At 39.4% G+C, this 27,932-nt stretch overlaps 2 protein-coding genes across 4 annotated transcripts; one reads left to right on the forward strand and one right to left on the reverse strand.

Annotated features, from left to right (window-relative positions):
* Positions 1-4,369: 4,369 nt before the first annotated feature.
* On the reverse strand, positions 4,370-27,791 carry LOC130910923 (ras-related protein Rab-5A-like). 3 transcript variants are annotated; one of them, XM_057828576.1, is made up of 6 exons: positions 27,693-27,791; positions 11,471-11,690; positions 8,308-8,459; positions 8,109-8,231; positions 7,915-8,008; positions 4,370-5,150 (listed from the first exon to the last, which is right to left on the reverse strand). In XM_057828576.1, exons 2-6 carry the CDS (start codon positions 11,634-11,636, stop codon positions 5,029-5,031), a joined length of 657 nt encoding a protein of 218 aa, XP_057684559.1. In that variant the 5' UTR covers positions 11,637-11,690; positions 27,693-27,791; the 3' UTR covers positions 4,370-5,028. The 3 variants fall into 3 exon arrangements, with proteins under 3 accessions (XP_057684559.1, XP_057684557.1, XP_057684558.1); XM_057828574.1 differs by lacking the exon at positions 27,693-27,791 and adding an exon at positions 13,988-14,221; XM_057828575.1 differs by lacking the exon at positions 27,693-27,791 and adding an exon at positions 14,089-14,196.
* Positions 14,670-16,477, forward strand: otud6b (OTU deubiquitinase 6B). Its single transcript, XM_057828573.1, has 8 exons — positions 14,670-14,935; positions 15,198-15,346; positions 15,406-15,483; positions 15,545-15,745; positions 15,830-15,944; positions 16,010-16,071; positions 16,149-16,255; positions 16,324-16,477. Exons 1-8 carry the CDS (start codon positions 14,860-14,862, stop codon positions 16,397-16,399), a joined length of 864 nt encoding a protein of 287 aa, XP_057684556.1. The 5' UTR covers positions 14,670-14,859; the 3' UTR covers positions 16,400-16,477.
* Positions 27,792-27,932: the final 141 nt, after the last annotated feature.

Genomic DNA, 27,932 nt, shown 5'->3' on the forward strand with positions numbered 1-27,932 from the left:
TCCTCAGCAATATCACCCAACCCCAAGACTCACTCCCCTCTCACTGCTACACAGCCTCCTTTTGCAACTCCATCATGAGATTCTTCACCGATAAAGAACAAGAACATCCACCATAATCTCCAACCCCTCATCCCAGCATCTAAACCGCCTTCACGCCCATTATGTTTTTCTACTTCCCCTCCCCCTCCGAGATCTCTGAACTTATCCGAAGTCCAAATCTTTCACCTGCCAACTGGACCGCATACCCACACAACTAGTCAAAGCCTGCTCTGACTGCTTCTCATCCTACCTTTCTGGACGTTCTCATTACATACAACTCAGTCCCTTAAATTCACTCCCTCACCCGTTACCTGCGGAGTCCCTCAGGGCTCTGTCCTCAGGACCCTACTGCTCATCATCTACCTCCATCCCATTGGCAATATTTTCCATAAATTCAACATCAACTTTCACTGTTACGCCGATGGCACCCAGCTCTACCTTACTTCCGGACCCTCCTCCTCTCTCCCACACACCAATCCTGACTGTATCACCGAAATAAAAAACTGGCGCACCCAAAATTTCTTCAAAACTCATCAGCAGTAAAACCGAGGTGCTCATCTGCTCCAAATCCACCATATCCAATTACCATAGCCATCCCCTCACCATCGAAAACTCCCCCGTTTTACCCAACCCTCAAATTAAGAGCCTGGGTGTCATCCTGGACAATACACTCTTTTCATTTACACATCAGTAATTTTACCCTGATTGCCCATTACCACCATCAACCGCCTCCGCCCCTCCCTCACCCCCCATTCTGCTGCCATCCTGTTCAGTCTAGTCACTTCCCGCCTGGATTACAGCAACTCCCTCCACTTTGGCCTCCCTCAAAAGACCCTACATAAACTGCAACTCGTCCAGAATTCATTATAACCCGTACCCCATTCATCCACCACATCACTCCAGTTCTCCACCAGTTCCATTGGCTCCAGGTCCACTTCCGAATCCAGTTTAAAGTTCTCCTCCTCACATTCAAGGCCATCCACAACCTTGCCCTTCCCTACCTGTCCGACCTCCTCCATGTTACAACACCCTCCAGTGCCCTTGGGTCCTCCACCTCCATACATTTGTCTGTCCCCCCTGCTCGCCTCAGCACCATGCGGAGCAGAGTATTCAGCCGCTCTGTTCCCCGGCCTAAGGAAAACAGACCCACTCCCCCTTTTTCAATCGAAACTACAGTTGTGGTCAAAAGTTTACATACACTTGTAAAGAACAATGTCATGGCTCTCTTGAGTTTCCAGTTATTTCTACAACTCTGATTTTTCTCTGATAGTGATTGGAACAGATACTTCTTTGTCACAAAAAAAACATTCATGAAGTTTGGTTCTTTTATGACTTTATTATGGGGGAACAGAAAAAAGTGATCAAATATGCTGGGTCAAAAATAAAACATACAGCAGCGCTAATATTTGGTAACATGTCCCTTGGCCATTTTCACTTCAATTAGGCGCTTTTGGTAGCCATCCACAAGCTTCTGGCAAGCTTCTGGTTGAATCTTTGACCACTCCTCTTGACAGAATTGGTGCAGTTCAGTTAAATTTGATGGCTTTCTAACATGGACTTGTTTCTTCAGCATTGTCCACAAGTTCTCAATGGGACTTTGGGAAGGCCATTCGAAAACCTTAATTCTAGCCTGATTTAGCCATTCCATTACCACTTTTGATGTGTGTTTGGGGTCATTGTCCCGTTGGAACACCCAACTGCGCCCAAGACTCAATCTTCGGGCTGATGACGTTAGGTTATCTTGAAGAATTTGAAGGCAATCCTCCTCCTTCATTATCCCATTTACTCTCTGTAAAGCACCAGTTCCATTGGCAGCAAAACAGCCCCACAGCATAATACCACCACCACTGTGCTTGACGGTAGGCATGGTGTACTTGGGGTTAAAGGCCTCACCTTTTCTCCTCCAAACATATTGCTGAGCATTGTGGCCAAACAGCTGGATTTTTGTTTCGTCTGACCACAGAACTTTCCTCCAGAAGGTCTTATCTTTGTCCACGTGATCAGCAGCAAACTTCAGTCGAGCCTTAAGGTGCCGCTTTTGGAGCAAGGGCTTCCTTCTTGCACGGCAGCCTCTCAGTCCATGGAGATGCAAAATACGCTTGACTGTGGACACTGACACCTGTGTTCCAGCAGATTCTAATTCTTGGCAAATCTGCTTTTTGGTGATTCTCGGTTGAATCTTCACCCTCCTGACCAATTTTCTCTCAGCAGCAGGTGATAGCTTGCGTTTTCTTCCTGATCGTGGCAGTGACTAAACAGTGCCATGCATTTTATACTTACAAACCATTGTTTCCACTGTCGCTCTTGGGACCCGCAGCTGCTTTGAAATGGCTCCAGGTGACTTTCCTGACTTGTTCAAGTCAATGATTGTTCAAGTCAATAATCACTCACAAGAAATTGCTAATTCGTGTTGCTGTATGTATATTTTTGACCCAGCAGATTTGATCACTTTTTCTGTTAGCCCATAATAAAGTCATAAAAGAACCAAACTTCATGAATGTTTTTTGTGACAAAGAAGTATCTGTTTCAATCACTCTATCGGAGAAAAATCAGAGTTGTAGAAATAACTGGAAACTCAAGAGAGCCATGACATTATGTTCTTCACAAGTGTATGTAAACTTTTGACCACAACTGTAAATACTCACCTGCTCAGACTTGCATATCCATAATAATCCCTGATTTCTTTGTGTTTTACTGTTCTGCTCATTATTTTCATAGATTAGTATTTATGGTTTTGAACGTTCTGTACTTATTGTTACAGTTTTTAGTCTTTGTTTTTTAAATGAATGTACGGTGACCTTGAGAGCCAGAAGGGTGCTTTCAAATAAAATCTTTTTTTTTTTTTTGTTCTTCAAATTAGTTATTCCTGTTTGCCTGTGTTAACAAGCCATGGAATCCACTCTTAAAAACAACACAAGGTAACCTTTCAGCTTTGGTCGATTTTCGTGACGCAGGTGGACAAAAGCGGTATTTCTTTAAAGATTTAAGGAATACTGCGTTTCCCATGAGGACCACCGCACACCCGCACAGTGTCGTAACATCATGATGTCCCGGTCACCTGCAGATGGATTAATTTTAGGGCTGTCAAACGATTAAAAATTTTAATCGAGTTAATTACAGCTTAAAAATTACTTAATCGCACTTCAAACCATCTATAAAATATGCCATATTTTTCTGTAAATTATTGTTTGAATGGAAAAATAAGACACAAAACGGATATATACATTCAACATACGGTACATAAGTACTGTATTTGTTTATTATAACAATAAATCAACAAGATGGCATTAACATTCTCTTAAATCGATCCATGGATGGAAAGACTTGTAGTTCTTAAAAGATAAATGTTAGTACAAGTTATAGAAATTTTATATTAAAACCCCTCTTAATGTTTTTGTTTTAATAAAATTTGTAAAATTTTCAATCAAAAATATAAACTAGTAGCTCGCCATTGTTGATGTCAATAATTACACCATGCTCACTGATGGTACTAACCCATAAAATAAGTTGGACCCAAACGCAAGCAGAGGGCGCCAAACACCAAAAAACAAGTAACAAGCGGACATTAAACTGTACTGTCATTTTAATCTGTTTGAGCGGGGCATGTGCGTTAATTGCGTCAAATATTTTAGCGTGATTAATTTTAAAAATTAATAACCGCCCTGTGATGTAATTAGGGCTGTCAAAATTGTTTCCAGCGGCTGTGTGAAGGATAAATACTAATATGTTAATGATTGGTAATGACAAAACTTTTTGTCTCTTTTGTTGCTCTGCCATCTTTGCAAAATTCACGCAAAAGCGTTCGCATCAACTTCCGTCTTTATAATTAAAGGGGGAAATAAAGTATGCCATAAAGCAGTCATTTGTAGTTTTTTGTGTGGCAGGTTACCTGCCACCCTCCTCAAATTAGTTAATTAGTGCCGGTGAAAGCAATACAGACCCCCTTCAAGATATAAAAGTTATTTACTTTTTTAAAGTTACCTAGTGTTGCTTTAAAACTACAGAAATTGAAGCGCAACTCAACTATTATTTATTAGCCCATAACATTTTAAAATGCATTAACTTTAATTTGTTTGTTTCCTAGGGAACAAAGTTTACAACTAAATAAGACGTTTGATTATTTGTACCTTCTTAAGGCAGGTATGAAATGCTCATCACCTAATGAATCCAAATTCATATTTTATTAGCCTTTTTTGTTCAAAAGTACCATTTTTCCTGTTACTAAAATTTAATTTGGCAAAGTAAAAATATAAAGATTAGGCTATTTAAGGCCAATGTGCCTAAAAAAGAAAAAACTGACAGGTGAAAAAGTCATTAGGAACTTCAGTGATTGATATTCATTTTTAATGTGCAAATACATACAAATACGATTACACTTATCAAGCTAAGGCTGAAAAGAACACGTATTGCTTTTTCCTTTTTAACAGAAGGGCTAATAACACCAAATTCATTTCCAAAAATCACCAAAGCCCCGTCATACAATAATATATATTTTTTCCTTTTAGTCACATGACTGCTAATCCACAACACTATTTACAGTATGCTATTTATATATTTATACTGGATTTATGTATTTCTTTATAACACACTGGCTGTAAGTAATTAAGACATGATGATATACTTGTTTAAGTTGTCTGTCATTAGTGCAAGGCATGTAAAAAAGTGGAAGGGATGAAATTGCGTGTTTAAACAGAAACACTTATAAATATGAAAGAAAAAAAAAACACGGGCACCTCTGACATCATAAGCATTTCCTAACCGAATCGAGGTAAAGCGACATACTCCGTCGGCCATTTTGTTTTTAGGATTCCGTCCAATCAAAACGCTAATAAACGCTCGGTCGGCTCGAGCTAACTAATGAAGGAGCGGCGCGAGCGACCGAACTGTCCAGCGCCGTCGACAAACGGCCGCAAGGTGGAGCTCTTCAGTACAGGTTACCACAGCGTTATATCCGTAGCCGCTAGCGGGGGCGGCGAAGTGTCCGGTGCACTAGTTGCCGCAGCACGGCGCCCTGGCAGGTTGCGCTGCCTCCGCCAGGTCCACGCCGCGGTTGCGCCCGCCTCCGCCAGCGGTGCCCGACGACTGAGGATCAGTCTTGGGCAATCGTTGAGCTAAAAGGCGGAAGGAGAAGTTAGTATTTTTTTAAAGAAATGTCCATTTCGGGAGAGGACCAAAAAGATTTTGGGGAGCAAAGCTATATTTTTTGTTGGGACCAAGGAAAAAGTTGGCATATTTGACAGGATTTTTTTGGGGGGGGAGAGAAGTTGATATTTATAATAGGGCTGCAGCTGTCGATTATTTTTAGTAGTTGATTAATCGATGAACTAGTTAGTTCAAATAATCGAGTAATCGGATAAGGAACATGAAAAATTAAAATACCTGAGCTGAGCCTCAAACGGTATTAAAAAATTAGGCTAACTAAAATAGCAAAAGTCCGCTAGCTTAAATGCGATAAAATGCAATTTTTTTTTTTTACAATGCTCTTAACAAATGGTTCAGACACATTTCCACAAAAAACGGCTAAATATGGTTATAAACTAAATTATGATGCACACAGCATGCTTATATTTTGCTATTTATCATCTTCATTTCAATGGTAACCGTCATCTTTTCTTTTATTCTCCACTTGCACTAAACTAAAAAATAGCCTAAACCATTCGGCGGGCTGCGGCACGTTGGCAGTCAATACAGAGCACTGACGCGGCCGGTATACATTGAACAATAGGATAAATTGGGAACAAATTGGCTTCGGCGCTATTTTTTGCCAGACCCAGAACAAAAATGCATTTTGCGTAGTTGGTAACAAGGAAGCCAAACTTTTAACAGCACGTCAGCTGTAAGAGGCGATAAATCGCAGCGGAAAAATTACCGCATTCATTTTTTTTTACCGTGCGATAAATGCAATTATTGCATATTGCGACAGGCTTAATGTTAAGTCATTTTGTTCAAGATAAGGTTACCGTAATTTCCCGAATATAAAGTGCACTTTTTTCCCCCAAAATCAACTTTATGACATGACACTATCATTTTCACTACTGAATGGTTATGACAGATGTCATGAGGTTTCATCCGGCAAATTATGTCACTAACTCTTACTTTTACATCCATTCAAAAGTGAGATAATTTGCCGGATGACATTGAATTACATCTGTTATAAGCATTAGTTAATGCTCATGACAGTGTCATGTCATAATTATGATTGTCTTATGACAGCCTTATGGTGCCACTGTCAAATAAAGTGTTACCAAATACTATAACTGGCAATTAACGAAACCACTGGAACAGTAACTGAAGAAATAATTAGCACAAAACATGAATTTTGATTGTTATTTACATCTGTAGCGCTTCAATGCATGCTAGGAAGCATGTTGGACGACAATGTTGACAGCAGGTGGCAGCAGAGTTTGACCTTCTCCCCAAGGGAGCATTGATGGCCAAATGAGGTTTTTTGAAGCAATGAAGCTCTTCAGCCAATTGGTTCAAGGCTTCATGGTGGTTCATTTGGTCTTACGAAAGTCTTATGACGCAGCTGTCCAAAAAAGCGTTACCGGTTATCTTTTGGTTTGAATATCCCATATTACAATGAGGACAGCTGTGGCTTATAGTCCAGTGTGGGTTATCTATGAAAAAATGTTGTTTTCGTTTCATATTTGGTGGGTGGCGGCTTATAGTCAGGTGCGCCTTATAGTCCGAAAATTACAGTAAATTCTTTGATTTAAGGGGTTCAACTGTATTAGCTTGTGTTGCTTGCTAGCCAACTACTATTGTCTCCTCGTATGACGTTTTCAATTGTTCAAAGTAATAAGAAAATTGAAAATCTACCTAGCTAGTTTTAAATCAATATTTATTTAAAATACCGTAATTTCCCGAATATAACGCGCACTTTTTCCCCAAAATAAACTTGTAAAATCATGGTGCGCATTATAAACGGGTACATGGATAGGGACAGAAATATATATATATATATATATATAAATCGACTTTTTTTATTGACACGGCCACGTTGTGTTGAAGAAATGTATGCGGCGACCCGTTGCCGACCATTACGGTACGTGACGTCACCATTTTGTTTCGGTAATACTTCACTCTAATCGGCCGAATGATTTCGTCTATGTTAAAGTCTGCTTTTTTCACTCTTCATAAAGCACAGAATTTAGTTTCTTGAACTCATTTGAGTCAACGTTTATTGCAGCTCTGCAACTCGGACCATAACAGACGTAACAACACAGACTTCCTGTGTCCGTCAACTATATCTGTCCCTCGGGAAACTCAAACCCAAATAACAATAGTTCCTATTGTTACTGTCGTGTTGACAGCGAGCGGATTTTCCGACTTACGTTCTCACTTTCATTTTACCGTATCAATCCATGGAAGAAACATTTATTCATCATGATGAAACGAGCAAGTTATACAGCAGCCTTTAAAAGAAAAGTCACATCTGTTTTGTTTTCTCCTAGATTCTGGTAAGTTGGAGAAGTTGTCAAATCATATTACTACCTTAAATATTGTCAGTTTATGGTAATGTTTTGAACTACCAATGTGCTATGCTTGTGCTGTGTTTCACCAGTCAGTAAAATGACATTTCTGTAGCTGTACACGAGCTCTGTTTTCTTGTATTCTTCTATTTACTGGTGCTAAAATTAGGATGCGCGTTATAAACTGGTACAATAACTTTCCCTAGATTTTACAAGTAAATTTGGGGTGCGCATTATACACGGGTGCGCCTTATATTCGGGAAATTACGGTTACATTTTTTACATTGGGAATGATGAATGTTATGATGTATTAATTTTTCACCAAAACAAGTCAAACGATATATTTATTGCTCCTATATAATTTTAATTTCACATAGGTCAAACTGTGCTCGACACTCACCAATGGCCATAAATATTTCGTTGACATTCATAGACGTCTTGGCCGACGTCTCCATAAAAAGTAAGCTGTTGTCGTCTGCATACGCCTGAGCATCCTGTCCAACACACAAAAATCAATCAAAATGGCAGATTTTAAAGCAAACACACATACTAGTCCTTCTGTTTGGAATTTTCGTAATTTTTTTTTGTATTAACCTGAAAGTCCACCGCCCTCTGAGAGGCCAAGTCGGCCTTGTTGCCTGAAAAGGCGATGACGATATGCGGGCTGGCTTGCCTCTGCAACTCCTTCACCCAATTCTTGGCCCGAGCAAAAGACTCCTTCGTTAAAAAAATAAATAAAATGTCATCACTCATTGGAATAAAACACATTTTGCGTCTGAGAGAATAGTCCAACCTCATTGGTGATGTCATAAACGACAATAGCAGCCTGCGCTCCTCTGTAGTACATAGGCGCCAGGCTGTGATAGCGCTCCTGCCCCGCAGTGTCCCAAATCTCAAATTTGACCGTCGTATCATCCAGACATACCGTCTGAGTTAAGAAGGCCGCTGTGAGACAGAGAGGATTTCAGTCACAAAAAAAAGATAGCACTTTTGCTTTGAACACAGTTTGTTAAGGATGATGCAACATTTTCTTAAGAGTCTTATGAGTTCTTATGGGTTACCATGGACTCTTTTTCTGCATGTTTGTACGATAATAATCCTTCCTTGGACTAGTGACTATTTTTGGTCAAAAAACTAAAAGACATGGCGGTCATGTGGGCTACAATATTAACATTTGGTAAAGTATTGTAATTTTCGCACGATAAGACGTACCTATAAGCCTTCACCCACCAAATTTGCCACGAAAACCACATTTGTTCATAGATAAGCCGCACTGGACTATAAGCCGCAGCTGTCCTCACTGTATTATGGGATATTTACACCGAAAGATATTAACCGGTAACACTTTATTTGACAGCAGCATCATATGACTGTCATAAGACCAAATGAACCACCATGAAGCTTTGAACCAATTGGCTGCAAAGCTTTATTGCTTCAAGACACTTCATTTGGCCATCACTGCTCCCTTGGTGGAGACAGTCAACCTCTTCTGCCACCTGCTGTCAACACTGTTGTTGTCCAACATGCCTCCTAGCATGTATTGCAGCTACAGATGTAAATATCAATCAAAATTCATGTTCTGTGCTAATTATTACTTCAGTTACTGTTCCTGTTTTTTCATTACTTGCTCGTAATGGTATTTGGTAACACTTTAATTGACAGTGGTGCCATAGGACTGCCATTAGACAATCAAAACTATGACATGACACGGTCATGAGCCTTAATGGATGCTTATAACAGATGTCATTTAGGGTTATATGTCAAAATATCTCACTCTTGAATGGATGTAAAAGATACAAAGTGGACATAAACGGAGTTAGTAACACAATTTGCTGGATGACACTTATTGATATCTGTCATAAGCATTCAGTAATGCCCATGATAGTGTCATGTCAAAAATATGACCGTTTTATGACAGTCTTATGACATCACTTTCTGATAAAGTGTTATCAAATACCATAACAAGCAATTAATGAAACTAGAACAGTAACTGAAAATGAATATGAAAATAAATAATTAGTACAGAACATGAATTTTTCTTTATTTCTTTATTTAAGAATCCCCATTAGTCTCTACCAAAGTAGAGACTATTCTTCCTGGGGTCCATTAAATTAAAATTATTATTAAAATTTTGATTGTTATTTACATATGTAGCACTGCAATGCATGCTAGGAGGCATGTGATTGGTTCGCCATGTCATTTGTGTACCCACAAACAAATTGAGGACAGGATAAGTGCCTTATTGGCACTTTGCACTTGCACTTGATCCCAAAAACTGATTTCAACAATAAATATAGTGGTGCAATATTGGCATTTTTCCATAACTTGAGTTTAGAGCTGAAACGAATACTCGAGTAACTCGAGTTTAAAAACTGATCCGAGTAATTTTATTCACCTCGAGTAATAGTTTATTTTGACAGCTCTATGCATCACGTTTTGCTCGGACTACTTTTAATGCGGGACAACGCGCTGACGTGTGTAGAGGAAGAAGCAAAAAAAAAAAAAAAAAAAAAAAAAAAAAAAAAAAAAAAAAAACTTACTGCAGCTGACAGCCGCTACAAACGACGCAAACGTTGCTAAATACAAGCCCGCACGATGCTACGTTGGTAGCAGGTAGCGTCTGATGAGTATCATAGCGATCACATGTATGTTAAACTAGATGCGAAATGACAGACTCGGCCGCCACTGGGCAGCGTTAGTAAACAGCCGCCATCTTAAAGCAGTACAGCGCTAAGCGCTAATAAAGAGTGCTAAGCGCTAATAAATAAGATTAACGTTACTGTCACTAGCTCAAGTAATGTTAGCCCTGCGGAGGGCTAGGTTTCTATTAATTATGACCACTGTCGATGCGTGGCTAACATGTCTTACATACAGGCTTTAACATAACATAGCGTTGTGGAGTGATGAGGGTGTAAAATAAAAACTCAATAATGCTAACTATCAATTTTAGCTCAGTAGTCATTGCTGGATAAAACACCAAGTAGCACTGGTCCCTAATGTGCTCCAATACAGCCTGGATCATACATTTATTTTGAACACTGCAAAAACTCAAAATCCTATCAGGACTTCCAGTTTAGACTAACTTAAAACTTAACTAGAACTTAAAAATGGCTTGACACAAATAGAAATTCAATTGAAACACGTGGGAAAAAATCCTAACTTTTAAGTGATGTGTGTTATCAAGCGTAACGGCATTTTTAGGTACATACGGTATATATATATATATATACCGTATATATTTTTATAAGATCTAAAGGTTTTCTGAGTGAAAGCAGTGAATTAGTCTTTTTATTCTAGTTACATCTGAGATGCAATTGTTGGCTGTTTTCAACAATATGCATCGAAAATAAAGACATTGACTGAAAATGGTTCAAGATTAGATGAAATGTCTTGTTTTCTCATGTATATTTATAATTGCTCTTCACCTAAAAATATATTTGTTTTATCCGATTACTCGATTAATCGATAGGATTTTCAGTCGATTACTCGATTACTAAAATATTCGATAGCTGCAGCCCTACTTGAGTTGAAGTTGTTCTCTTATTTTTCATAGAATGTTTATTTTATTTGGAAAACATTGTTGTTACATTATTAAAGCATCCAGTGGGGCATCACAATACAATTAGCCATAATATGGTAAATCCACGACCGCATATACTGGTAACGGTTTGACATCGGTATCGGATTTTTAGAGTTGGACAATATCGGATATCGTTTAATAAATCTTTATCAGACAACTCAACTATTTGACAATGATAGACGTCCATTTCATTTAAACCTCCAAGGCTATGAATGCTCATGTCTCACTGAACAAATGTTCATTTGCTAAGACAAATTGGCAGCCAAATAAGTTCAACGGGTGCCCTATGAAGAGTTAATCAACAAACTGAATTATGAATTTCAGATTTAGAGATTGGACACTGACAATCCAAAATACGTCAGCACTTCCCACTCACCTCCTATTGTGCTTTCCTGGAATTCATGGAATTGTCCCTTGACGAAGCGCAGCACCAAGCTGGACTTGCCCACGGCCGACTCACCCAGCAGAACCAACTTGAACTGGCAGATCTTGTTAGCACCATTGGCACCGTTGGGTCTCGTCGCTCCGCCCCTGCTCGCCATGATCTCCTCAGCGTCCCCCGTTCGGGTTCAAACGTTGACAATTGTCACGTTTTTCTGGAAACAGAAAGGTTAATGGTCACTTATTGAATGGTCAAAAAATATTCCATTTCAGAGGTAAAGTAAACTACAAAGCTAAAAGTAAATTGCATTTGTAAAGTGAAAAACTGAATTTTTGGAGGTTTTGCTACGGAAGACTGAGCTGATGTTATGATATTATATGATGTCTTATTTATTATTAATGTGTAATGTATGTTTGTAGTGGCGATAACTCAAGAAGGAATAAAAGGGATGATCAAATTTGCAGCATATGTTTGGAAAATGAAACGGAAGAGGTTATTAAATTTGGAGGTCCTGGTCCTGGTTCCAGGTCCAGGTCCTGAGTATAAAATTTGACACCTGACATTGCTGGGTTTAAAATAATAACCACTATCAAGCATTAAAGATGTCCTCATTTTCAAAGTATCGGAATCGGCAAAAAAATATCGGACATGCCTTTTTTAATATATATAATTTTTTTTTTTTTAATTAAATCGTTTTCTAATTGTATTTTACGTTACAGACAAAAATGTCTTACACTCATCCAGAGTCTTTAGTTTTGGCTTAAAGTAGGGCTGTCAAATTTATCACATCAACGGCAGTAATAACATTAAAATATTTAACGCAATTAGTGCATGCGCTGCACTACCCACTCACACATTGTCGCATTCAATCTATAATGGCACCATAATACGTATACATAGAGTTAAAAGGCAACGTAAAATGAGTAAAGAGAACTTCGGCAGCCTTTGAAGCCTTTTTTATTTGGCTAAAGCCTCACAACCCCTCTCCCAACGATTAGAAATATCATGGGAAGGTAGTAGTTGATCTTTTCCTTTACACCTTATTTTATTTCCCAACACAGAGAAGATATATCAATTGGTACCATTACGCACAGTCATGGTTGCACTTCCCATAATGCATTTGGGCTGAAGTTAAATGGCTGCAGTATCATTTCCTGAAAGCTCATAAAAATCCACTAGATGGCAATATTTAGTCACAATATACAAAGTCACATTTATCCTTTAAGAATTACAAGTCTTTCTATCCATGGATCCCTCTCACAGAAAGAATGTTAATAATGTAAATGCCATCTTGAGGATTTATTGTCATAATAAACAAATACAGTACTTATGTACTGTATGTTGAATGTATATATTCGTCCGAGTTTTATTCATTTTTTTCTTAATGCATTGCCAAAACGTATATGATCGGGGGAAATTATCGGGAATGAGTGGAATTGAATCGGGAGCAAAAAAAAAAAAAAAAAAAAAAGCAATCGGATTGGGAAATATCGGGATCGGCAGATACTCAAACTAAAACGATCGGAATCGGATCGGGAGCAAAAAAAACATGATCGGAACAACCCTATCAAGCATGCTATTCAGTCCAACACAGCAGAGAGTGACATCATTTAATTATCCAACTACAAAATCTACCTTTGCTCGATTCTGCGTCCAGCACCGGTAGATAGACTAAAAAGTCTAGGCATTCCATTTGTTTATCCTTTTACACAACACAGCGCTAACATACCATGCATCTCTTATTTAAAACAGGAATTAGCATTTAATTCCCACACAACAGACTGTGTGTAAACGCCTCAAGCATGACTCCTGGAATGTCAACCTTGAGCACAGACAAAAAAAAGGAAAGAGTGCAAGTCCATTCTTGAGCCTTTGTAGGGGTTTAGGGTTCTTGAGCTAACAGAATCGTAATACAAAGAGTCAAAAGAATTATTGTATAAGTTGATACAAAGAAATGTAGGATTTCACAAACATAGAAATGAAAATCTACACATAACAAACCCGACTTTTAAGTTGACAGTAAACACACCATCAGCCATTTCACAATGCCTCTTTGAATGTAAATAGGAGACGCCAGTTTTGTATGATAAAAGTGTCTTTTTAATCCAAATATAATTATCACAAATGATTACATCATAATTATACTCCTTGACTGGAAGTCAGCTCAATTGCGGTTAGCAAATATTTAGATTTACAGTCCCTCGAGCGTAGCAAAAACACAATAAAGTCAATATTTAATGTCATTTAATTTCCATACGCGTTTTTTTTTTTATTATTTCGTTTTAAAGGGACACGCAAGCTATGCTAGCATCCGGGCTAGTTAGTTAGTAGAAACATGACATCTCTACCTGTTAAAAGTTGGACTAAAACACCAACACATGTGACAATGCTTGCTTTTTTAAATCTCTGTCATCATTTTTTATGGTAATAAACAACGGTAACATTATCTCGAGTAGGCTAGCAACCGAGCTAGCTGGAAAACCCCGATGTGACGTCATATACGCTGCTAACCTGAAAGCCAGACGACGCTGTGGGACGTCAATTGTGACAAAATGCCTTCACTGTTTCAGTGCTGAGCTGTCGTGAAGGAAGAAAAAAAAGGAGGGATTCACTTAGCCAGCACCGCCGTCACGTCTTCCTTCCCTCCTTCCTTGTTCCTTCCTTTCTTCTCGCAACTTCCCTTTGGAACCAAAACACAAACAAGCAGCTCCTCTTCCGCCCTTGCCAGCCATAGATATCACATATGTAAAGCGCTAGATGCAAAAAGTCTTGAGTAGGCAGCATTAATAAATGGCGGCCATCTTTATGCAGTAAAATTTCTGTAGCGGGGTATTTTGCAGCAATTTATCCCAAATTTTCTAACTGTTTGGTTTATAAAAATACGTATTAGAGTGTTTATACTTCAAGCTGAAAGTTGAAACATGAGTTAAGTGTTATGGTTAGCGATTGGTACTGACAACAAATGGCGGACAAGTGATAGCGACCGTCGTAATTGGTAGAAGTGACGCATGGGCTCGACTGCCCATTCAAAGATAAATGAGACTTATTAGAAATACATAAAACAACCGGTAAAAACTATATTTACTATAGTTTTTCCCATTTATTAAAATTGTCATTAAGGGAAAAACAAACATACACAATGGGAAACAATACATACACAAGTATTACCTCCGTCTCACCAGAGTGGCGCTGTGATCCCATTTCGTCGCTGTTGCTATGAGCGAGGAAAACAGTCCGGAAGAAAGGCCCAAACACAACACGCTTTATTTATTGCCTTATTGAATACTACCGTACTAATGCGGTTAAATTTGAACATTTATGACATATAATATGTAGTCCTATTAATATTTTCCAATAGCGTGCTTCAAACGGCATCCTTTATCATGGACGAAGGGGACGTGGAGACTCCGGAGGAGATGTTACTCAAGCAGCATCGTAAGGAGAAGAAGGATCTTCAAGGTAAACATTGCCTTATCTTCCGTGTTCTATTTAACTAATTGGCTACCATTGACGGCTCTAGACGTCCAATCCATTTTGATTGGGACTGTCACAGTCAAAACGGATTGAACGTCTATTGTTGTCAATGGCACTGAACATGAGCTTTAACAATCAGTCATCCCAGATTAAATGAATTGGATTACTTAAAAATAAATAAATTTTAAAGCCCAACCTATATATTTACATGCTAAGGTTGCAGTTCAGTAACTAAACTTTTTGACAGCAAAAATCCAGAGCATGAAAAACGCTGTTCCGAAAAATGACAAGAAAAGGCGGAAGCAGATGACTGAAGAGATTGCCAAAATGGAGGCCGAATTGGATCAGAAACACGACGAGGAGCTTCGTCGTCTTGAATCTACATCTGACTCAAAGGTACCGCACAAAAGCGAGCGTTTTGCCTCCTCTTGACATACCTTAAATGTTCTCTCAAGGTAGCAGAGGCAGTGAATGGTGTTGAAGCACTGACGGTTGAACAGCAGCCCCGCGTCACCAAAGCCCAGAAGAGAAGGGTGAGCTACAAATTTAAAAAATCACTACTGAACAACATTCCAACTGAATCGTGCTTTTCAGGACAAGAAGGCCGCCCAGGAACGCGAGCGTGAGTGCAGAATCGCCGAAGCAGAGGTGCAGAACCTGCAGGGCGATCGTCACCTGGAGCGCGTCAAGCTAGCTGAGAAGCTCTCGCCACGAGGTCTTTGCATCAAGGAGATCTCCTCCGATGGACATTGCATGTATCGCGCTGTTCAGGACCAGCTGGAGAGACGAGACAAGGTACACCAATACACTTATATCCCTTCCCTTGTGATATTTTCCTATTAAAATTTGACCAAAAAAAACAAAAATGTTTTATTAAAGTGCGAGTTTAGCGTGAAGGAGCTTCGGAGTCGCACTGCGGCGCACATGCGGAGCCACGTTGACGACTTCCTTCCGTTCCTTAGCAACCCTGACACAGGCGATACCTACACTGCAGGTACCTGAAAGACAGATTCATCTTAATATTTTTTGGGTCATAGTAATGTATGAATTGTCTTGCAGAGGACTTTGAAAAATACTGTAGCGAAGTGGAGCATACAGCAGCATGGGGCGGACAGCTGGAAGTGAGTTGTTAATGATAAATGACTCATTTTTATCTGCACACATCTAATATAGTAATATTTCTAACTGTCTTGAATAGCTACAAGCACTGAGCAAGGTCCTCCAACTGCCCATCGAAGTTATCCAGGCAGATTCGCCGAACATTACCATCGGCGAGGAACACGCCGATGACGCCATCACCCTAATGTGAGTCCACAAAGTATGATTTAACTTAATATTTTTTTTAATTGAATTCATTTTGTGTGTTTTTGCAGCTACATGCGTCATGCTTATGGGCTGGGAGAGCACTACAACTCTGTGGAGGAACTTAAGGAGCAAGAAGAGAACTAATGGACTGTAACAGTATTGAGCTGAAAAAATATTTACATTCTAAAAGCATATCAAAAGTTGAATAAAGTATGAAAATAAACGTGCATCCATCTTGTGTTCATTTAGTAGTGCTTGAATATTCGGAGTATTATTGTGTACAGACTAAAACCTGCCAATAGGTGGCAGCAAATGACCATTTAAATATGAGCTTATTTTTCAACTACGCTTTTATACAGTGGTGCATCTAAGAACGTCTCTACCAGTATTGTCACAGATTACTTGAAAAAGTAATTTAATTACTGATTACGTCTCAAAAAAGTAATTGTTATTTTACTGATTACTTTAAAAGTAATCTATCAGTGACTTTTAAGCCATTTTTCTCCCTTTGCCGCCTCAACATAAGAATGACAACAGAAAAATGTCCTCACATTTAATTGACTTTCTGATGATTGAATTTAAAGGGGAATATCAGAATTTCGCGCTAGCTTAGCCACTCCGGAGCCCTAAAACTAACAAATATCTGACAAACTGCTTGGAATTTGTTGAAATCAACTCCACCGACCAATTAAATCCCGCTAACTCTTAAGATTAAGCCTAGTGTCAAAACTTCTGAATTTCGGGTTATGGTTAACAGCATATCAGTGCCAATGTAAAACAATGCAAACTGACTGCACAAAATTGCAAAGGTGGTGGCAGACGCAGATGCGCATGCACAACCCGGAAGTACTCCTCTCAACACACACGCGGTCAATTTCGCCACAAAACGTGGCGGCAACTAAGCACTTTACACTCAATCGAACATACAACACATCCCACAGATGCTAAACGAACACATCACCTCACGGCATAAATGTGCAACACACATATGATGTAAACAAAGCTTGCCAACTTGGAGCGATGACTGCCCGTCATTGCTACGGCAAAGCTACGAAACGGCCGCGCATGTAGGGGGTCCAACCTTTTGCTGATACCCTCCAGAATGAAGGAAAAATACTCACCTTCATTCATGGATATCCACAGATCAACATTCCCTCGCAACGTCTCAACACTCGGCACGAATGTCCACCCGCCTCAGTCCCACAACACGTGACGCGAGACCAAAACAGGAAATAGCTAAGAGGTTGTCATGGAAACACGTACCGGGAACTTTTTATTTGAGGATTTTCTGTTCAAAATGCTCTTTGTACAAGACTACAATATTCTTCATTCTACATAAGTTATGAGGCAATGACAAAATAGTAACGCAGAGACACTAAGGAAACTAACTTTAATCAAATTACTGGTGTAGAAAAATGAACGCGTTAGATTACTCGTTACTGAAAAAGTAATCAGATTACAGTAACACGTTACTGACAACACTGGTCTCTACATACAGACTTTTCAGGTTAAGACACGCCTCAACGGGAAAATATTGCCTCTTGTTAAGAAATAAATTTCAGGATGAGGAAGGTAGGTTTACAGTTTGGCTGGTAGTCGCAGCTTCCAGAGTTTACTGAACGTAACATACTTGTAGCTGCTCTGACATTGGCTAAGAGGGACCTCTACTGAAGTGTTTTTCAACTTTTTCTGAGTCGCTGCAGATTTTTACGTAGGAAAAAATCTCGCTGCACACTACAAACCAAAAATGTTCCAAAATTACTTTCAGTACAGTATATTTAATTATAAAATAAATGTTTTAAAACCTTTTTTTTTTTAAACCTGTCCTATTCAGCTGTTTGACATGGAAAATTGAAGTCTAAGTGCCCGGATAGTCCGAACAGTTTTAATGTTTCACATTGAGAGTCTGACATACTCCCTTTGTGATCATTCAACATACCTCATTTATTATGACAAAACAGCTAAGAGGAAGGGGTTATGGGGGAACAGAAGAAAAGAAACACAAGTGAAGAAAGAGAAGAAACACAAACAACAAGAAATACATTGAACGCCTAACTACACTAACTACTAATAATATGTTGGTGCTATCGTCAGCTAAATGTATTTCCGGTTGACACCATGTGGGGGGGCTGTTGACCAGGGAAAGAGGGGGGAAGAAGGTGGGTGAGTCTATAAGCTAAGTGATAGAAAGGGGTGGAGTGTACACAAATTATCTCTTTGATTTAGAACCCAGTAATCGTGTGAGTCCCTAGTGAGTGTAAGCCCATTGGCGACCGACCCTACGCCGCCCCGTCACCGATCCCGGCACCTCCGCCCGAGCGCGCCCAATAACATCCAGCCGCACGCGGGCCCCGCCGGGCACGCAGACGAGCGGAGACGCCACGCGGGCGCCAACACAGGGCCACGGCCTCCACCCAGCCAGCCCGGGAGGGAGGACATTTCCTGGGGGGTGTGGGGCAGCGCAGTCCATCCCTCCTCCCACAGCCCAGCAAAGGAGCCCTCGTCCCCCCCCCCCCGGAATCCAGGGTGGTCCCCCGGGCCACCCGCGCACCCATCTACCGGCCCTTGGGGATGGCAAGAGGGGACGCACCATCAACCCCACGCCCGTCCCAAACCCTGTCCGCCTACCCGGGCCACGAACCGCCGTCGCAGCCCCCCAGCCGACACGCCACTGGGCCCCCAGCGGCCCACCAAGCCCAGGGCAGGGCAGGGTCCCCCGCCGTAGCAGGCAACATCCAGCCGATACACCGCCGCCCAGCCAGCAATCCGCGGCAGAGCACAGGGCGTATACCCAGTTAGAGAAGAGAGGGGAAGGCGGAGGCAGGAGAACGCCGAGGAGCTGCCGTGGGGCGACGCGAGACCGGAGCCCCGACGTCCCCCCACTCCCGCGGCTGGCAGCCCAGGCAGAGAGGAGGCCACGCCTCGGGAGCCATGCCATAGAAAAAAAGTGTGGGACCCACCTACCACCCTATTACTGTGGCTGCCAGGTTCCCGGCTATAAAATAATTTCTCAATATTTATACTTACACAGTGTGAAACTTGAGCCTGTTTAGATGAACACAAAGCGGCAGGAATCTTCTTCAACAGCTCTTGGTCGCTCTCTGTTTTTATTTTTTTATAGCAGTTAGGCTTGAAAAGCTCAGAATTACCAGTCTGGGGGACTTTTGCAATGTCTTTAACCTTATCAGGGCCGACAACGGCTTTGCAGGAAGGTAGTATTAATGTCTCTGCTATCGTGTGGGACTTTTTGGATTTAGCAACAAGTTCAGCAACAAGGTTTGTCACTGACCTTTGTAGTTCTTCTCAAAAATAGTGCCTATTTTTCTGTGTTTTCACGAAGGCTAGTCCATCGCATTGTTCTGAAACGACGGGTTTCGTTTGAAGATGAAGTTTAAGCTTGCTTGGCACCATGGCGCTGTTTGATTGATGTTCGGATTTCTAGCCATCACCCACCTTGCTATCCTCGATAATGTGTTGGAATAAAACATAGGGGGGAGTTGTGACAGTCGCCACATATGGATAAAATGGAAAGGACACTTTCGTGTATATTGACACTTGAGGAGTCTAATCAAATGATCTATGACGTGCTGGGGTCCACATTGTCGCGGACAGATAAGTGGCTGATGGCTACAAATCCGAGCAGTACTTGAACACGACACGAGAAATACCTCGCTCATCTGCACACGACCGCAATCTTCTACGTATTCCTTCCTTTCTACTGCAGCCCGACGATGTTAAAAAACTAAAATGTGCTATTGGATAATTTCTCGCGGCACACCTGATGACCTCTCATGGCACACTAGTGTGCCGCGGCACACCGGCTGAAAAATGCATCAGAACACTGGAGTGATGTTTGCTCTAAATGGGCCTCTTTACAAAACTATGTAGATATTGCATTAAAACCAAATGTTTCCAGCTAGAATAGTCATTTACCACATTAATAATGTATGGAGTGTTTTTCTGATTAATTTAATGTTATTTCCATTGAAAAAAAATGCTTTTTTTTCATAACGGAGGAAATTTCAAAGTGACACCAAACTTTTGAACGGTAGTGTAGGTCCAAATTTTTGGTGGCTGGAAAACATAGATCCCTGTGATTTTTGACCATTTACCATGACAGCTCTGACAGATATTCAACTGGCGCCCTAGTAAGTCGATGCCATTGACAGCCATGCACGTCCATGTACATCCATTGATTTTCAATGGCAGAAAAACCGGTGTGGTTGCAATTTTTGACCAAAAAATTACCATTACAGCTCATCGACATTCAACTGGTGCCCAAGTAAGTCGATGCCACTGATAGCCATTCAACCGGACGTGTCCCCGAAATATCCCCATATCAACAGGAAGTCACGTGATAGATCTGTACCTACCACAGCGAAGGCCCATCGTAATTTCCCCAGAAATTTCTAGTTCTTTATTCTATTCTTGGTTTTTTACATTATCCATAACTCAAATATGTTTATTGTGCATTAATCTAATTGTAACGTGTTTGTATTTGTTTTGATGCATTTTTATTCATTATAAAATATTTGTCTGAATTTCGGCGGGCTCGGAAGGGAGTAGGGCATTTACATGCAAAATGCGTCTCTACTTACTGACTTACTTTCAAGTTAAGAAACTACTTCAAGAACCAATTAATTTCGTAAGTAGAGGTACCACTGTATTTAGGTTTTAAAACGTATTATGTTTATATGGATTTACTTTTTATAACATTTTAACATCTGCCACTGACAATGATAGACGTCCAATCCGCTGTGACTGGGAGGGCTGGCAGCGACCCAATCAAAGTGGATTGGACGTTTATTGCCGTCAAATGTAGTGAATGAGTTAATAGTTCCGATTTGGTGTAATCTTTTATCGTATACATTTTAAAGGCATGTATTTATTTTAGGGCTGTCAAACGATTAAAATTTTTAATCGAGTTAATTACAGCTTGAAAATTAATTAATCGTAATTAATCATAATTAATCGCAATTCAAACCATCTATAAAATATGCCACATTTTTCTATAAATTATTGTTGGAATGGAAAGATAAGACACAAGATGGATATATACATTCAACATACGGTACATAAGTACTGTATTTGTTTATTATAACAATAAATCAACAAGATGGCATTAACATTATTAACATTCTGTTAAAGCGATCCATGGATAGAAAGACTTGTAGTTCTTAAATGTTAGTACAAGTTATAGGAATTTTATATTAAAACCCCTCTTAATGTTTTCGTTTTAATAAAATTTGTAAAATTTTCAATCAAAAAATAAACTAGTAGCCTGCTATTGTTGATGTCAATAATTACACAAGGCTCATGGGTGCTTAAGCCCATAAAATCAGTAACAAATTGGCATTGCACTGTGCTGTCATTTTAATCTGTTTGAGCGGGGCATGTGCATTAATTGCGTCAAATATTTTAACATGATTAATTTAAAAAAATAATTACCGCCCGTTAACGCGATAATTTTGACAGTCCTAATTTATTCAGAATTATTCTGTTATTATGCTGTTATTGATTATTTTAGTAGTCGATTAATCTATGAACTAGTTAGTTCGAATAATGGAGTTATCGGATTAGGAACAAAATTAAAATGTCTGATTTTAGCCTCAAATGGTATAAAAAAAATAATGAACTCAGTACAACAAAAGAACAATTGGCTAACTTGCATAGCAAAAGTCTACTAGCTTAATTGCTATAAAATGCTAAGGCTTTTTTTGTGTTTTTTTTTTTACAACGCTCTTAATAAATCGTTCAAACACATATTCCTACAAAATAAGCTAAATATACCTATAGATTTAATTACAAATGCATTAATAAAACATTATCTCAAAAAAAATTTTACCTTATATTGGCCTTAACAGGGAGCAGCTGGATTCAGCCGTTTTATGAGTTATGTCATATTCACTGTTGCCACAAGAAGGTAGTGTATCCACCCAATCAATCAAAATAAATGCAAACACTTTCAAAACAAACCATTACAACGCCATAAGAATAAATGCAAACACTTTCAAAACAAACCATTACAAGGCAACTTTAATTAAACAAACACTCGAAGCAACAAAATTTAATTCGAAGCTTTTTTCTGATCGACTAACTCGAGTTAATCGATTAATCGTTGCAGCACTAATTATTTTTTCAGTCAGGCACGTGCAGATATACCACCAACATGGTGCTCAATTACATTATTTTTATCTTAGTGTCAGGCCAGTATTATTTTTCGTCCAAACATGACATGGAAAAACTTATCCATCCATTCATTTTTCGTAGATTGGATAATTGCAATGACATATTTACAGGCCTTAACAAAAAATCAATCAGGATGCAGCGGCTGTCGCGATAGTCATCACAAATACAAGGAAACTGGACAATATTGCACCGGTCATGAAATCATTACACTGGCTGGTACAAAATCTTACACTGTTATACAAAACATTTGCTTGACCCCTACGAATCAACTCTCATAGAACTGGGAGGGTTGGCAGCGCATGATCGACACTTTACCTGACGTTCCTCTCCGCTACCCCCATGATGCAACGAGGCATCGACGCCATGCCGGGCGTGCGTTTCAACCTGGGGCAACGTCCCCGCCGCCCCTCGCAGTAATTATATCAGAAGCGCAGGAAGGCTCATTAACATATGCTCGGCATGTCGGGAATTTACAAGCGCTTTTGTTTTGCGGTCCGTATGGCGCCTCCTCGGAGGATGCCGCCGCCTCCCTCATATGCATACACGTCAATCAACGGCGCTCGTGCAACAACGCGGCCATCTTACGGACGGCGTCTCGGCGACGTGGAACAGATGGGTGGGAAGCAAAAGGGCCCGACGGGACGATGCGTTCGCTACACCTGCGTTGTTAGGAGAACTTTCAAAGGGCGGAGACTTCAGTGATTTGTGGGGTTTTTGTTGTGTTTATTTCTAGAGTGCAAGGTGGCGATTGTCGTCAACACAAAATGACTTATTTCTAGTTATTGTGTTTATTTCCACTGTGGAAAGCGGTGCTATTATTACTCTGGACAGTTTCTTTAGGTTTATTTCTAGTGATTTTTCTTTAGTTCTAATGCACACAATGGTAGTTGGAATGAATGTGGTGGAGTTAGTAGCCTTTTTTTCTTGTATTTTTTGTGTTTATTTCCATTGTGCAAGGTGGTGGCTATAATAAATTTTCTTTTTTTTTTTTTTTTTTGGTTTATTTCTAGTTGTGTTCATTTCTCTCAGATAGATTGATGACATAGATGATCATGATGGATGGATGGATTTATTGATAGATAAATGTAGAGATGTATAGATTTATAGGTAGATAGCTGTATAGACAGAAAGACGTATAGATAGATGTATAAACGTATAGATTATAGATGTGTAGATATATAGACGTATAGATAGAGAGATGTATAGATTGATAGATCGAAGTATGGAAAGATAGATGTATAAATGTATAGATGTATAGATAGCATAGATGTATAGATAGCTTGATGTATAGATGTATAGATAGAAAAATGTATAGATAGCATAGATAGCATCGATGTATAGACTGCTTGATGTATAGATAAATAGATGTATAGATAGATATAAAGATGATAGATGTATAGACGTATAGATAGATGTATAGATGTATAAATGTATAGATGTATGTATGTATGTATGTATAGATGTATATAGATAGAAAGATGTATAGATAGATAGCATAGATGTATAGATAGCTTGATGTATAGAGAGATGTATAGACAGAAAGATGTATAGATATAGATGTATCGACGTATGTTTGGATAGATGTATAGATAGATTATAGATAGATAGCATAGATGTATAACTTGATGTATAGAGAGATGTATAGGTTGACAGATGTATAGATATATCGATAGATGTATAGACGTATGTATGTATATATATATATATATATATGTATCGACGTATAGATAGATGTATAGATAGACGTATAGATAGAAAGCATAGATGTATAACTTGATGTATAGATAGATGTATACATAGCTTGATGTATAGATATGTAGATAGATGTATGGACGTACAGATAGATACCATGTATAGACGTATAGACTGATAGATGCATAGATAGATAGCATAGATGTACAGCCTGATGTATAGATGTATACATCGATGTATAGATAGATGCAGATAGATAGATGCATAGATATATAGATGTATAGATAGATGTACAGACGTATATATAGATACCATGTATAGACATATAGATAGATGTATAGATAGAAGGCATAGATGTATAGCTTGATGTATAGATGTATAGATCGATGTATAGATGCATAGATAGATAGATGTATAGACGTATGTATAGATAGAAGGCATAGATGTATAACTTGATGTATAGATGATGTATAGACAGCTTGACGTATAGACATAGAGGTAGATGTATAGACGTATAGATACCATGTACACATATAAATAATGCATAGATAGATAGCTGTATAGATCGATGTACAGATAGATGCATAGATAGATAGATGTATAGATATATGGATGTATAGATAGATGTATAGACGTATGTATAGATAGACGTATAGATAGATACCATGTATAGACATACAGATAGATGTATAGATAGCTATAGATTAAATGTATGGCTTGATGTATAGATAGATGTAATACGTGTGTATAGATAGATGTATAGATATATAGATACTGTAGATAGATGTATGGACAAATAGATGGATCGATAGATGTATAGAAAGATGGATTTCTGGTATGCATAAGTGAATACCTAAATAGTGAATAGTTTTTGTGTTTGTTTCTATTGTGCAAGGTGTTGGCTGTCATGAATTTTTTTTTTTTTTTCCGCATTGTCATGTGTATTTGTCTATCGTGCGAGGTAGTGTCTATTATTATTTCAAAATAAAATTTGCCAAATTTGTAGCTCCCAAATTTTGCCAAATTTGTAGCTGTCAAATATTGCTATCGTGAACACGATTGACTTTAGAGGCAGCTTTTTTGTCATCGTGTTAATTTCTAATGTGCAAGGAGGTGTTTGAGGATGCAGTGGACTTTATGTGGCTTATTTATTATTTATATATTTATGATATGGCAGTTTATCATGAATAATTCGCCAGGAAAGATCGCATTACAGTCTCGGACCGCGAGATGCGAACAAATGTCACAGGGAAGCGTCGAGATGCGGTGAGAAAATGTCAGGGAGAAGCCTGAGTCCATTTCTTCTTTTTCCTTCCGCGCCGTCGGGAAATTGATTGAAACAAAATGTCACAATTATGCCCCGTCGCTCGCCACTTCAATTATTCATCAATTAGGCCTCGGCCTTCCTTTTTTTCTTTCTCTCCTTCTCTCGCTCTGCTATGAGCTGATTTCTCATGCAGTTTGCTGGGGATGTATGGCTCCCCTGCTGTTAACCAGTCCAAAGTCATTAGTTTCTGGCTTTGCAATTAAGGCGCATGCATTATGCATGAGGCCGACGCTCGGTAGACGCGCGTGCGCGCACGAAGCTCGCTCCGCAGGCGTGCGAGGGAAATTCATTTACCACAATTCAACTTCTCTCACTTCGACATGGCCAATATCGAGTGTATTAACTCATTCGCTGCCGTTGATACCGTATATCCATAGACATTCAATTATTGAGAGACAGCGAAAACGAAAAGTGGTATTTGGTATGTGGCAAAATTGATTTTGTCATGTGGCATTTTTTTTTTGCCATGTGGCAAAATTTATTATGACATGTGGCATTTTTTTGCCATGTGGCAAAATGGATTTTGGCATATGGCTTTTTTTTTGTATGTGGCAAAACTGATTTTGGTATCTGGCACTTTTTGGGGGATGTGCCAAAATGGATGTTGGTATGTGGCATGCCATACACCAAAACAAAAAATAAATGCCACATACCAAAATCCATTTTGCCCCCCCCCCCCCCCCCCCTCAAAAATGCCACATACCAAGAAAAATGACACATGGATTTTGGCATGTGGCATTTTTTGGGGCATGTGGCAAAAATGGCACATACCAAGAAAAATGACACATGGATTTTGGCATGTGGCATTTTTTTGTATGTGGTAAAATGGATTTTGGTATGTGTCATGCCATATACCAAAACAAAGAAATGCCATATGCCAAATTCCATACACCACATACCAAAAAATATGCCACATACCAACATCCATTTTGCCACATACCAAAAAAGCCACATGCCAAAAAGAATGCCACATGCCAAAATCCATGTGGCATTTTTGGGGGGGGGGGGGGGTATGTGGCATTTTTTGAGGGGGGGGGGGGGGCAATTTTTGCCATGTGGCAATAATGTATTTTGGCATGGGGCTTTTTTTGGTATGTGGCAAAATGAATTTTGGTATGTGGCATGCCATAAACCAAAATAAATAAATAAATGCTACATACCAAAATCCATTTTGCCACTTTCCAGAAAAATTCCACATACCAAAATCCATTTTGCCACATACCAAGAAAAATGCCACATGCCAAAATCCATGTTTTTTTTTTTTTTTTTTTTTTTTTTTTTTTTGGTATGTGGCATTTTTTTAAGGGGGGGCAAAAATTTTTGCCATGTGATAAAAATGTATTTTGGCATGTTGCATTTTTTGGCATGTGTTTTTTTTTTTTTTTGTATGTGGCAAAATTGATTTTGGAATGTGGCATTTTTGGGGGAAGTGGCAAAATGGATTTTGGTATGTGGCATGTCAGCATGTCATATACCAAAAAAAATGCCACATACCATTTTTTTTTTTTTTGGTATGTGGCATGCCACATACCACATATCAAAAAATCTGCTACATACCAAAATCCATTTTGCCACATACCAAAAAAGCCACATGCCAAAATACATTTTGCCACATGGCAATTTTTTGCCACATACCAAAAAAATGCCGTATGCCAAAATACATTATGCCACATACAAAAAAATACCACATGGCAAAAAATTGCCACATTGCAAAAATGCCACTTTTCCCGCTCGGCCCTGCTGTAATTATTTTTGGAGTCCCAGTCAAAATGGATTGGATGCCTAGCGCCGTCAATGGCAGGCAATGAGTGCCCTTTAAAGTGTTAAGCTTCTCAAAAACTAATTTGGTGTCATGACTAGTTTGCTCACAAATGCACAACTTAGGGATCTATATTTTAACGTGAATGTTTATTAACGTGAATGTTTCTCAGGTTGGAGTTTATTCACAAAATATTCCCGGAAACTCTATGAAAACTACACACACCGCCTCCAGGGGGCTTTCGTCAAAACGGATTGGACGTCCAGCGTTGTCAATGGCAGTGCAGACAATGAGTTAAATGAGGGAATGGCAATTTGTCGCTTGTATCTCTCTCTTCCACGCATCAACGATTTAAGTCTCCGACGTGTCAAAGTGATGACGGATGCCGAGAGGGGGAGACTAAAACAAGTAGCATCGATCGCTAGCGGAGAGGCCCTCGAGAAGAAAACAGACGTGCCGTCAATACTCACCAGCCAGCTTCGGTCACGCGTGAAGAAGTCTCGCTGCATTATTGATGGCGCCGTGCCTTTCAGAGAGGCGTGGCCAGTAGGGGGCAGTGCGGGTCTATCGGGGCAGCATCGCTGAAGGACACAAAGGCAAGAACAATGACATGGAAGTATCATTCAAAACTCACATTTAGCTATTTTTTAGTTGTTTTTTTTTTTTGCTTGGCTAGTTTTTTGTGTATTTTTTAATTATACAGTACGTTT

This window comes from Corythoichthys intestinalis, chromosome 22, assembly GCF_030265065.1.
Source record: "Corythoichthys intestinalis isolate RoL2023-P3 chromosome 22, ASM3026506v1, whole genome shotgun sequence".
Lineage (NCBI taxonomy): Eukaryota > Metazoa > Chordata > Actinopteri > Syngnathiformes > Syngnathidae > Corythoichthys > Corythoichthys intestinalis.

What these genes read in the sequence shown, in the direction of transcription:
- LOC130910923 (XM_057828576.1), bottom strand. Translation starts at nt 11,636, where the DNA reads ATGGCGAGCAGGGGCGGAGCGACGAGACCCAACGGTGCCAATGGTGCT. An exon ending in AGAGGGCGGTGGACTTTCAG is followed by an intron (nt 8,009 to 8,108) that starts GTTAATACAAAA and finishes TGTGTTGGACAG; the next exon opens with GATGCTCAGGCGTATGCAGA. An exon ending in CGAAATATTTATGGCCATTG is followed by an intron (nt 5,151 to 7,914) that starts GTGAGTGTCGAG and finishes TCCGCCTTTTAG; the next exon opens with CTCAACGATTGCCCAAGACT.
- otud6b (XM_057828573.1), top strand. Translation starts at nt 14,860, where the DNA reads ATGGACGAAGGGGACGTGGAGACTCCGGAGGAGATGTTACTCAAGCAG. An exon ending in AATCTACATCTGACTCAAAG is followed by an intron (nt 15,347 to 15,405) that starts GTACCGCACAAA and finishes TGTTCTCTCAAG; the next exon opens with GTAGCAGAGGCAGTGAATGG. An exon ending in CCAAAGCCCAGAAGAGAAGG is followed by an intron (nt 15,484 to 15,544) that starts GTGAGCTACAAA and finishes CGTGCTTTTCAG; the next exon opens with GACAAGAAGGCCGCCCAGGA.